Source organism: Sus scrofa, chromosome 6 (assembly GCF_000003025.6).
Source record: "Sus scrofa isolate TJ Tabasco breed Duroc chromosome 6, Sscrofa11.1, whole genome shotgun sequence".
Lineage (NCBI taxonomy): Eukaryota > Metazoa > Chordata > Mammalia > Artiodactyla > Suidae > Sus > Sus scrofa.
The window spans coordinates 164,429,744-164,442,961 of record NC_010448.4 but is presented as its reverse complement, the minus strand read 5'-3'; the positions used below and the strand labels follow the sequence as shown (position 1 = coordinate 164,442,961).

At 37.5% G+C, this 13,218-nt stretch overlaps 1 protein-coding gene across 1 annotated transcript in view; it reads left to right on the top strand.

Moving 5' to 3' along the window:
- Positions 1 to 13,218, top strand: part of LOC100627093 (cytochrome P450 4X1) — a 55,763-nt gene that overhangs the window by 27,007 nt on the left and 15,538 nt on the right. Inside the window, 4 exon segments of the mRNA XM_021096705.1 lie at positions 5,788 to 5,792; positions 10,858 to 10,959; positions 11,516 to 11,633; positions 11,636 to 11,705. Of these exon segments, the coding sequence (XP_020952364.1) occupies positions 5,788 to 5,792; positions 10,858 to 10,959; positions 11,516 to 11,633; positions 11,636 to 11,705 (295 nt within the window).

The window sequence follows — 13,218 nt, the reverse complement described above, 5'->3', positions numbered from 1 at the left end:
TCATCTGTTGATGGACATTTGGGTTGTTTCCATGTCCTGGCTATTGTGAATAGTGCTGCAATGAACATGCGGGTGCATGTGTCTCTTTTAAGTAGAGCTTTGTCCGGATAGATGCCCAAGAGTGGGATTGCGGGGTCATATGGAAGTTTTATGTAGAGATTTCTAAGGTATCTCCAAACTGTTCTCCATAGTGGCTGTACCAGTTGACATTCCCACCAACAGTGCAGGAGGGTTCCCTTTTCTCCACAGCCCCTCCAGCACTTGTTATTTGTCGATTTATTAATGATGGCCATTCTGACTGGTGTGAGGTGGTATCTCATGGGAGTTTTGATTTGCATTTCTCTTATAATCAGCGATGTTGAGCATTTTTTCATGTGTTTGTTGGCCATCTGTATATCTTCTTTGGAGAAATGTCTATTCAGGTCTTTTGCCCATTTTTCCATTGATTGATTGGTTTTTTTGCTGTTGGGTTGTATCAGTTGTTTACATATTCTAGAGATTAAGCCCTTGTCAGTTGCATCATTTGAAACTGTTTTCTCCCATTCTGTAAGTTGTCTTTTTGTTTTCTTTTTGGTTTCCTTTGCTGTGCAAAAGCTTTTCAGTTTGATGAGGTCCCATAGGTTCATTTTTGCTCTAGTTTCTATTGCTTTGGGAGACTGACCTGAGAAAATATTCATGATGTTGATGTCAGAGAGTGTTTTGCCTATGTTTTCTTCTAGGAGTTTGATGGTGTCCTGTCGTATGTTTAAGTCTTTCAGCCATTTGGAGTTTATTTTTGTGTATGGTGTGAGGGTGTGTTCTAGTTTCATTGCTTTGCATGCTGCTGTCCAGGTTTCCCAGCAATGCTTGCTGAATAGACTTTCTTTTTCCCATTTTATGTTCTTGCCTCCCTTGTCAAAGATTAATTGACCATAGGTGTCAGGGTTTATTTCCAGATTCTCTATTCTGTTCCATTGGTCTGTCTGTCTGTTTTGATACCAGTACCACACTGTTTTGATGACTGTGGCTTTGTAGTATTTCTTGAAGTCTGGGAGAGTTATGCCTCCTCCTTGGTTTTTGTTTCTCAGGATTGCTTTGGTGATTCTGGGTCTTTTGTGGTTCCATATAAATGTTTGGATTGTTTGTTCTAGTTCTGTGAAAAATGTCATGGGTAATTTGATGGGGATTGCATTGAATCTGTAGATTGCTTTGGGTAGTATGGCCATTTTTACAATATTGATTTTCCCAATCCAGGAACATGGAATATCTTTCCATTTCTTTACATCTTCTTTGATTTCTTTGATTAAAGTTTTATAGTTCTCGGCATATAGGTCCTTTACCTCCTTGGTCAGGTGTATTCCGAGGTATTTGATTTTGTGAGGCACAATTTTAAAAGGTATCGTATTTTTGTATTCCTTTTCTAATGTTTCATTGCTGGTATACAGAAATGCAACTGACTTCTGAATGTTAATCTTATATCCTGCTACTTTGCTGAATTTATTAATCAGTTCAAGGAGTTTTGCGGTTGAGTCCTTAGGGTTTTCTATGTACAGTATCATGTCATCTGCATACAGTGACAGTTTGATCTCTTCTCTTCCTATATGGATGCCTTTTATTTCTTTTGTTTGTCTAATTGCTGTGGCTAAGACTTCCAAAACAATGTTGAAGAGCAGTGCTGGGAGTGGGCATCCCTGTCTTGTTCCAGATTTGAGTGAGAAGGCTTTCAGTTTTTCCCCATTGAGGATTATATTTGCTGTGGGTTTATCATAAATGGCTTTGATTATATTCAGGAATGTTCCCTCTATACCCAGTTTGGCGAGGGTCTTGATCCTGAATGGATGTTGAACTTTGTCAAATGCTTTTTCTGCGTCTATTGAGATGATCATATGATTTTTGACTTTTTTTTGTCAATGTGGTGTATGATGCTGATTGATTTGCGTATGTTGAACCATCCTTGTGAACCTGGGATGAACCCAACCTGGTCATGGTGTATAATTTTTTTGGTATGTTGTTGGATTCGGTTGGCTAAGATTTTGTTGAGAATTTTTGCATCTATATTCATCAATGATATTGCCCGATTGTTTTCTTTTTTGGTGGTATCTCTGTCTGGTTTTGGAATGAGGGTGATGGTGGCCTCATAGAATGTCTTTGGGAGTATTCCTTCTTCTTCAACCTTCTGAAAGAGTTTAAGGAGGATGGGCACCAATTCCTCTTTATATGTTTGATAAAATTCACCTGTGAAGCCATCTGGTCCTGGACTTTTATTTGTAGGGAGTGATTTTATGACCTCTTCAATTTCATTTCTAGTGATCGGTCTGTTCAGTTGGTCTGTTTCTACTTGATTCAGTTTTGGCAGGCTGTAAGATTCTAGAAAATTGTCCATTTCTTCCAGATTGTCAAACTTGTTGCCGTATAGTTGTTCATAGTATTCTCTTATGGTTTTTTGTATTTCTGCTGTATCCGTTGTGATTTCTCCTTTTTCATTTATAATTTTGGTTATTTGGATTCTTTCTCTCCTCTTTTTAGTGAGTCTGGCCAGGGGTTTGTCAATTTTGTTCACCTTTTCAAAGAACCAGCTCTTGGTTTTATTAATTTTCTCTATTGTTTTTTGAGTCTCTATTTTATTGATTTCTTCTTTGATCTTTATAATTTCCTTCCTTCTGCTGACTTTAGGACTTTTTTGTACTTCTTTTTCTAATTCATTTAGGTGGAGGGTTAAGTTGTCAATTTGGGATCTTTCTTCTTTTTTGAGAAAGGCCTGTATTGCTATAAATTTCCCTCTGAGCACTGCTTTTGCAGCATCCCATAGATTTTGAGAGGTTGTGTCTTCATTATCATTTGTTTCAAGGTAGTTTTTAATTTCCTTTTTGATTTCCTCATTGACCCATTGGTTTTTTAGTAGCATGTTGTTTAGTCTCCATGTAGTAGGTTTTTTCTCTTTCCTTTTCCCATGGTTGGTTTCTAATTTCATGGCATTGTGGTCAGAGAAGATACTTGAGATAATTTCTATGCTCCTAAATTTAGGAGCATCTGGATTTTGAATGAGAGTCAAAAGTCTTCCCTTTTCCAGGGTATCTCAACCACAGTCCTAAGGACAGTTGGGACTGGAGAGGTTTTTGTTGTGAGGAGCTGTCCTGAGCATTGTAGGAGGTTTAGCTGCATCCCTGACATCCATCCACTCGATAATAATAGGACTCTGACAGTTGTGGCAACTAAAATATTTCCAGCCATTACTGGATGTCCCCTGGTGTGAAAATCATCCTTGGTCAAGAACTGCCTTCTAGCCATATCCTAAAGAAAATTCATCCATGTTTTCTTCTTGTGCTTGTGTGGTTTTGCTCTTTTTGCATTTAGGTCTCTGAGTCACTTGAAGTTTATTCTTTGCTTTTCTTTTTTTTAATGGTTGCACCTGTGGCATATAGAAGTTCCTGGGCTAGAGGCTGATTTGGAGCTGCAGCTGCAGGCCTACACCACAGCCACAGTGACATCAGATCTGAGCTGTGTCTACAACCTACACCACAGCTCACAGCAACGCCAGATCCTTAACCCACTGAATGAGACCAGAGACTTAGCCCTCATCCTCACAGATACTAGTCACATTCTTAACCCACTGAGCCACAATGGGAATTCCCTAAAATTTATTCTTATATATGATATGAATAGTCGACCTCATTTTTCCAAATGGTTATCCAGTTGTCCCATCAGCATTTATTTTAAAAATTCCATCTTTTCCAGTGATTGGAGATAACCACCTTAATCATATTCTAAGTTGATATGAACTTGGACCTATATTCTAAACTTTCTGTTTCATTGGTCTGTCTATTCATGTGTTAGAATCACACTGACTTACTTATCTTTCTGTTACTGAGTTCTATTGCACTGTAGTCTGAGATCATACACTGTATGATTTCTGTCCTTTTAAAAATTATGAGTATAGGCCTTCCTGCTGTGGCTCAGTGGGTTAAGAACCCAACATAGTGTCCATGAAGATGAAGGTTCAATCCCTGGCCTTGCTCAGTGGGTTAAGGAGCCAGCATTGCCACATCTGCCGTGTAAGTTACAGATTCAGCTCAGATCCAGTATTGTCATGGCTGCGGCATAGGCCTCAGCTATCACTGTGATTTGACCCCTAGCCCAGGAATTTCCTTATGCCACAAGTACAGCCATAAAAATAAAAGAAAAAAATAAAATAAATGAATAAATAAAATTTATGGGTGTGGTTATGACTTATGATGTTTAAAGTGATTGTTGATATAGTTGGATTAATAGCTACCATTTGTGTTGCTACTTGCTATTCACTGCTTTTTTTTTTCTAAATTGAGGTAAATTGGTTTGCAAGTGTCATGTAAACAACATTATATTTCAGCTACTGTATAGACTATAGTGTGGCTCACCACCAAATTTTAGTTTCCATTTGTCACCATACAGTTGATTCCCTTTATGCATTTCTCCCTCCCCCACTACCCTTCCCCCACTGATAACCACTACTCTATTCTATATATTTGTGTGGTTTTATGTGGGGCTTTTTGGGGGAGTTATTATTATTTTTATAACCCACATATGAGTAAAACAATACAGTATCTGTCTTTCTCCATCTGATCTATTTCACTTAGCATAATACCTTCAGTGTCATCCATATGGTTGCAAATGGCAAGATTTCTTCTTTCTTATGGCTGAATGGTTTCCATTATACATATGCACCACATTTTTTATTCATTCACTCACAGATGGGCACTTACGTTGTTTCCATATCTTGGCTATTGTAAATAATGCTGCAAAGAACATAGATGTGCATATATCTTTTCAAATTAGTGTTTTTGTTTTCTTCAGTAAATATCCAGAAGTGGAATGGCTGGATCACATGGTCGTTTTAGTCTTAATTTTTTTGAGAAATGACCATACTGTTTTCCGTAGTGGCTGCACCAGTTTACATTGCCACCAGCAGTGCACAAGTGTTCGCTTTTCTCTACATTCTCACCAGCATTTGTTATTTATTGCCTTTTGATAACCATTCTAACAGGCATGTGATGATATCTAATTGTGATTTGGATTTGCATTTCCTTAATAATCACATTGAACAACTTTTCATATGGCTGTTGGCCATCTGTGTGTCTTCTTTGGAAAAATGTCTATTCGTATCTCTATCTATTGATATTGAGTCATATGAATTCTTTTTTTTTTTTTTTTTTTGTCTTTTCTAGAGCTGCCCCATCGGCATATGGAGGTTCCCAGGCTAGGGGGTCTAATCAGAGCTGTAGCCTCCAGCCTACACCACAGCCACAGCAATGCCAGATCCAAGCCGTGTCTGTGACCTATACCTCAGCTCATGGCAATGCCAGATCCTTAACCCACTGAGCAAGGCCAGGGATTGAACCCGGAATCTCATGGTTCCTAGTTGGATTCGTTAACCACTGAGCCACAACAGGAACTCCCATATGAGTTCTTTATATGTGTTGGATATCAACCCCTTATCAGATATATCATTTGCCATATCTTCTCCTATTCAGTAGGTTGCCTTTTGTTGGTGGTTTCCTTCTCTGTGCAAAAGCTTTTTCATCGATGTAGTTCTATTTGTTTATTTTTGCTTTTGTTGTTCTTGCCTGAAGAGACAAATCCAAAAAAAAATGTTGTTAAGACTGATGTCAAAGAGTGTACTACATATGATTTCTTTGATGAGTTTTACGGTTTCAAGTCTTAGCTTAAGTCTTTAATCCATTTTGAATTTATTTTTGTATATTGTGTAATAAAGTGTTCCTGTTTCATTTTTTTCAAGTAGCTGTCCAGTTTTCCCAACACCATTTATTGAAGAGACTGTCTTTTCCCTACTCTATATTCTTGCCTCCTTTGTCATAGTACAATTGACCATATAAATGTGGGTTTATTTTTGGTTTCTCTGTTTATTTTATTTTATTTTTATTTTTGTCTTTTTGCCTTTTCTAGGGCTGCTCCCACGGCCTATGGAGATTCCCAGGCTAGGGTCCAATTGGAGCATAGTCACCGGCCTATGCCAGAGCCACAGCAATGCGGGATCTGAGCCGTGTCTGCAACCTACACCACAGCTCATGGCAATGCTGGATCCTCCACTCACTGAGCAAGGCCAGGGATCGAACCCACAACCACATGGTTCCTAGTCAGATTCATTAACCACTGCACCACAATGGGAACTCCTATTTCTGGTTTCTCTATTCTGTTCCATTGACCTATATGTCTATTTAAATGCCAGTACTATAAGTTTTGATTATGATAGCTTTGTACTATAGTTTCAATTTGGGATTGTTTGATGCCTCCAGCATTTTTCTTCTTTTTCAAGATTGCTTTGCCTTTTTGATGTCTTTCATGGTTCCATATAATTTTAGGATTATTCTAGTTCTGGGAAAAATGCCATTAATATTTCAATAAGAATTGCCTCAAATCTGCAGATTGCTTTTTGTAGTATGAACATTTTAATGATATTTATTCTTCCAATCCATGAATATGCTTCATCTTTCATTTATTTGTTTAGTCTTTTATTTCTTTCCTCAATATCTTATAGTTTTTGGAGTACAAGTCTTTCACCTTCTTTTACTTATTCCCAGGTATTTTATTCTTTTTGATGTGATCGTAAGTGGAATTTTTTTCTTCACTTTTCTTTCTCTTCTTTTTTTTTTTTTTTTTTTTGGTCTTTTTGCCATTTCCAGGGCTGCTCCCATGGCATATGGAGGTTCCCAGGCTAGGGGTCTAATCAGAACTGTAGCTGCCGGCCTACACCAGGGCCACAGCAATGCAGGACCCAAGCTGCGTCTGCGACCCACACCACAGCTCATGGCAATGCTGGATCCTTAACCCACTGAGCAAGGCAGGGATCGAACCCACAACCTCATGGTTCCTAGTCGGATTTGTTAACCACTGAGCCACAGCTGGAACTCCCACTTCTCTTTCTAATAGTTCATTATTAGTGTATTGAAGTAAAACCAATTTCTATATATTAATCTTGTATTCTGCAACTTTGTTGAATTCATTTTTTAGTTTTAATAATTTTGGGTGGGAGTTCCTGTTGTGGCACAGTGGTTAGCAAATCTGACTAGGAACAGATTCATTGCAGGTTCAATTCCTGACCTTGCTCAGTGGGGTGGTGATCCAGCATTGCTGTGAGTTGTGGTGTGGGTTGCAGATGCAGCTCAGATCCCAAGTTGCTGTGGCTGTGGCGTAGGCTGGCAGCTATAGCTCTGATTCGACCCCTAGCCTGGGAACCTCCATATGCCGAGGGAGTGGCCCTAGAAAAGGCAAAAAGACAAAAAAAAAAGAATAGTCTAAAAAAATAATAATTTTGGGTGGTGTCTTTGGGGTTTTCTATATATAGTATCATATCATTTGCAAATAGTGACAGTTTTTTTACTTCCTTTCTAATTTGGATATTTTCATTTCTTTTTCTTGCCTAATTACTGTGGCTATGACTTCCAATACTATGCTGAAGAAAGGTGATGACAATGGGAATTCTTGTCTTGACCTTGATCTTAGAAGTATTCATTTTTCACTATTGAGTATGATGTTAGCTGTGGGTTTTTCATATATGGCCTTTATTATATTGAGGTATAGTCTCTCTATTCCAACTTTGTTGAGAGATTTTATCATAAAAAAGATTTGCCAAAATCTGTTTCTACATCTGTTGAGATGATCATATGATTTTCCTCTTCAATTTGTTAATGTAGTGTATCACATTGATGGATTTGTGGACGTTAAACCATCCTTGCATCCCTGGAATGAAACCCACATGACCATGACATATTATCCCTTTAATGCATTGTTGAATTCAATTTGCTAACATTTTATTGAGGATATTTTCATCCATGTTCATTAGGGATACTGGCCTGTAATATTGTGGTAACTTTGCTTGGTTTTGGTATCAGGGTAATGTTGGCCTTGCAAAATAGTTTGGAAGTGTTCCTTCTGCCTCAGTTATTTTGGAATAATTCAAGTATAGGTATTAACTCTTCTGTAAGTGTTTGATATTATTCACCTGCGAAGCCCTCTGGAACTGGAATTTTGTTTGGGTGGTGTTATTTGAATTATTACTAATTCAGTTATTACTAATTCAATAACTAATTGAGTTATTACTAATTCAATGTTGTTACTGATAATCAGGCTATTTGGATTTTTCTGTCTTCATAATTCTGTTTAGGAAGATTGCATGCTTCTAGGAATTTATTCATGTCTTCTAGGTCGTCTATTATGTTGGAATATAGTTGTTCATATTATTCTCTTATGATCTTTTGTGTTTCTGTGGTGTTTGTTATAATTTCTCCCCTTTCATTTCTGATTTTATTTAGTGGGCTTCCTCTTTTTTCTTGGTGAGTATGACCAAAGGTTTGTCAATTTTGTTTATCTTTTCAAAGAACCAACTCGTAGTTTCACTGATCTTTTCTACATTCTTTTTAGTCTCTAGGTCATTTATTTCCTCTTAAATCTTTAATATTTCCTTTCCTTTACTAATTTTGGGCTGTGGTGCTTCTTCTTTTTCTAGTTTCTTTAAATACACATTTGGATTTGTTATTTGAGATTTTTCTTATTTCTTGAGATAGCTTTATAGCACTATGAACTTCTGTCTTAGAATTGCTTTTGGTGCATCCCAAAGATTTTGGAAAGGTTCCATTATCATTTGTATCAAGATTTTTTTGTTTTATTCTTTGATTTCTTCATTGATCCATTAATTGATTAGTAGCATGTTGTTTAGTCTCCATGGGGTTGTGTTTCTTCCAGTTTCCTTCTCGTTAGCTGGCTTATAGTTTATTGTTGTCAGAAAACATACTTGAAATGATTTCAGCCTTCTTAGATTTACTGGAACTTGTTTTGTGGTTTAGTGGGTGATCACATCTGTAAAGACCCTATTTCAAAGGCTGCATTCACCGGTTCTGGATGGACATGAATTTTAGGGGAATATTATTCAACTTGGCAAATACTGTTTCTTTCTCTATGTGATATGTCTTCTTTGCTCTTTTTTTTTTTTTTTTTTTTTTTTTTTTTTTTTTTAGCTGCTCCTATGGTATGCAGAAGTTCCTGGGCCAGGGATGGAACCCACACCACAGCAGTCACCCAAGCCACAGCAGTGATAATGTTGGCTCTTTGACCCACTGCAGTACCAGGAAACTCCCTCTTCTTTACTCTTAAAATGTAGTATATTTTTCCTTTTACCTGATAATCCCAAACTCCTAATTTATCCTGCTTCCAACCCCTCCCCCCTTTGGTAACTATAAGTTGTTTTGTATGTCTTTGAGTATGTTTCTATTTCATAAATAATTTCTTTTGTGTCATATTTTAGATCCAAATAAAATATTATGTGGTATTTGTCTTTCTCTTAACATAACATCTTTTGATATTTAAGAAGTTTATATTTTTGTTCTATGGATATAGTAGTATTTAGTCCTTTCATAGATCTTAATCCCCCTTTTCCTTATTTAAATTTTTCTATCTCATTTGTCAGTATTTTGTATTTTTACTGTGATAGCATAACATTTACTTTCTTAGCCTTTTTTATCTGTAGTTCAGTGCTATCAAGTTTATTCACATTGTTGTGCAACCATCACCACCGTCCACATCCAGAACTCTTTGTATGTTGCAACACTGAAACTCTGTACCAGTTAAACAATAAATCCTCATTCCACCCTCCCCTCAGCCCTTAGCAACCACCATTCTACTTCCTATCAGTGTAAATTTGACTAGATACACCAAGTACATTATATATGTAGAACCATATAGTATTTGTTCTTTTGTGACAGGCTACTGGATAGTCAATTTGTAATGATATCCATTGATTTTCATTTGTTAACTAGACAGTTATTAAATTTTAATCTATTTTTCCCATTTCCCCCTCCCTATTCCTATTTTTACTAGTGCTATTTTAATTTTTAAGGTTTATATGTTATTCTTCTGCCTACATCCTTGTCCTTATTTTAGTCTAATATCTAGAATTAAATATACGAAATGCTGGCCTTGGATATTTTAATAATATTTTCCCAGTCATCTCTTGGTTGGATGAAATTCATCCACTATAGTTTCCTCAGGATGGGCCCACAGGCATAGCATTTTCTGAGTTTATGAAAGTTTATAACTGTTCTTTTGTAGACTTGATACTTAAAAGTACAATTATGCTAAATATCAAATACTTGCTTCACATTTTTTTCCTTGAGTTTTTTGAAAATGCTCTAATCTTGCCTTGATTTTTAATTTTTCTTGAGAAGTAGGATGCTGGTTTAATTTGTCTTCCTTAAAACTCACTTGACCTTTCTGTCTGGAGTCTTAAGACATTTTCTTTTCTCTGCTTTTAGTGTCAAGTTGTTTTATCAGGATATGTATTGAACTGGTTATGCTGTTCCAATTTTTCCAGGCATAACATGAGCTCTTCAATATATAGATTTCTTTTCTCTTATTCCCAGAAAGTTTTCTTGGATTATGGTTTTAAATATTCTGTTCCATTTTTTCGTTTGTTTGTTTTAGACCCTTCAATTATATGTATGTTGGTATTTCTTTGCTTGTCTTTCTTTTCAATCCATTTCATGTGATAATTTTTCCTCAAAAAATGAGCAATTCCTGAGGAAGAAAAGAATGATGGTCACTTGCACCCAAATTTGAAATCGTTTAAATTATGTTGCCTACCTAGTTATATAAAGTATATTTTTGGTCTGTTGTGTTTGTCTTTGGAACTTTGCTCAAAAGTTGTCATGATGGGGAAATAGCCATCTGCGTCAATTAAATCTATTAAATATGATGTACTCATCCTGACCTCAGGAAATTAGGCAAAATTTTCAGCTATTTCTGGGCCATGGTTTGCTCTGTAATTTATTTTACTTTGATTGACTTTGCTGTTACTTTGGTAATGGGGAATTCTTATTCTACTGCAGAAAGATAATCCAGGCTGGAAAGAATTCCCGCATGAATGAGAATCAACAGGGTAACACTCAGAAGAGGAAGTACCAGAATGTTCTTGATATTGCCCTTTCTGCTCTGGTGAGTCTTTCAAGTTTCTGAGCCTACTCATATCTAGTCAATTGTGTAGGGAGTTGGATGAGTGGGGAGGAGGGAAGACAAAGGCAAAATCGATCAACTACTTTGAACAATACATTTGAATTGATGGGTGGTGCTGTGGGGTTTGAGGAAAGACTGAATTCTGTAACTCTGTCAATGGAAGGAGTCAGATAAGTCTGAAGTTTTTACTGATTCAACAGAATTTTGTGATTATCATAAAGATCACATTAGTTTAGGGAAACACAGGAAGATGGGTCTCAAAGTAAGCTAATAAATTGATGAGGAGGAGATGCTGGAAAATCTGGATACATCTGGCAGAATGATTATAGGAATATTTTGCAAGGCCAGCTTTTCTTACCTATCTTTGGTTTTCGTTTATGCTCTGGGCAAAATGTGGATCACAAGAATATTTGTTGAACTGAATTAAAATTAAAACTCTATTTCAAATGCTATCTTTTTCCCTCAAGCGAGTATTCGATTGGAGCTCCAACGTCAATAAACTGACATTGCATAAAAATATCTCTACTGTTCTTTCTAGGCTGAAAATGGTGACAGCTTCTCAGATACTGACCTATGGTCTGAGGTAAACACATTCCTGTTGGCAGGGCATGAAACCATGACAGGCGGCCTTACCTGGCTCCTCTACCACCTGGCTCTTACCCTGAGCATCAGGAGAGATGCCGGGAAGAGATCAGGAGCATCCTGGGTGACGGGTCTTCCATCACCTGGTAAGAACCTGTATCCCCAAGCAGTTTACCCAAGTTTGCTCCACGGGATTTTTCCTTTATTCTGTCCTCTTGATAACCATAATGCTTCAAGATACGCATATGGAATTCCAGCAGAAGAAGAGGCAATCTACTTATTCTTCTGTTTTTCTAGAAGATCCAAAATTACTCCTTTGTCTTTTGCACTCACTCATGCGTCGTTAGCTCTTTCATTGTATTTCTAGGCAGTGGTGTGTAAAATGTCCTACTTCTTTCTTCCTCTGAGGCCCTGGGACAGTGGAAACGGGGCTTGCATTCCTAACTTGATGGCAGTGAATGGGGCTGTGATGGCTCAAATGGGGCTCCTCTTCTGAGGGACCTGAGTGAGCATGTGCATTTTTAAGCCTCCTGGTAGGCATTTTCTCCTATCTACTTGCTCACTCCTCAGAATCCGCTTTGCACTTAGAACATAGTAATAAATGATACCCACTGTCCATGAGTTTAGGCAATATGGGCAGAATATATTTAAAGTACTGAGATGCAATACAATCTGTGCAGGATTTGGTGTGGGTCCTGCCCTCAACAAGCTCATACTTTAGTACAGGAGACAGGCCCCATTCGCAAGATTGCAGTATACCATGTTAAGGGCGATGAGATAACACGTTGGTGACCACAGACATTTAGGAGCCTGGCACCTAAGCTGGCATGCAGGGCTCAAGGAGACTGCCTGGAGATCTGACACTCAAGCTGCCTCTTGCAGGATGGGCGCAAAGAGTGAGCTCACAACACTGGACCTGGACTGGTCTTTCTAAGCTATTTTTCCAAGTCTTCAGCTTTCTTCCTGTTTCTTGCAAGGGAAGAGCCTGTATACCATCGGACGCCTTTTGGTTTTTCCTCAGTGGGAATTTTAATCCTCTTTTATATTATTTCTACAATAATTTGTCAATGTATTTATTTTTACCTGCTTTTTTGTTTCTTTCCAGATCAATTTTTTATGCCGCCCTTATTTGTCAATATAAAGACTCTCACACAAAAACGTTAGTTAGCGAGGTGGAAAAATTCAACTCCATTTGCCTAGACTTTCAGCATATCTTGCTGTCCGTCAGTGAAGCCCAGGTTAGAGGTTTGCCCCTCAGAGATGCTGTTTGCAAGAAAAACACAGGTCCCCAGTACTGACCACACTCCTCACACCAGCTAGATACTTCACATGTCATTGTTCTGCTGGTCAGAGAAAGATGGAAATGCTAATGGCAACCCAGCCCAGTGACTAGGGGGAGACACCACATTTCAAATGCTAAGAACATTTGTTAAGGAAAATTTGAATGTCTACAGGTATAGTAGAGAACTCACTTTCTATGATGAAATACTGGTCATTTCCTACCATAAATTAAAGGTGTGATCTACACAGCACAAAATGCACTGTCGCTTGGTAAGAGTTTACTCATTCATTGAGTTTAGAAACACTCTGTATCACCTCCCAACATTATTTAGATATTTCAAACCTGATTAAGGCAGATATATATACAACTCAAATAGT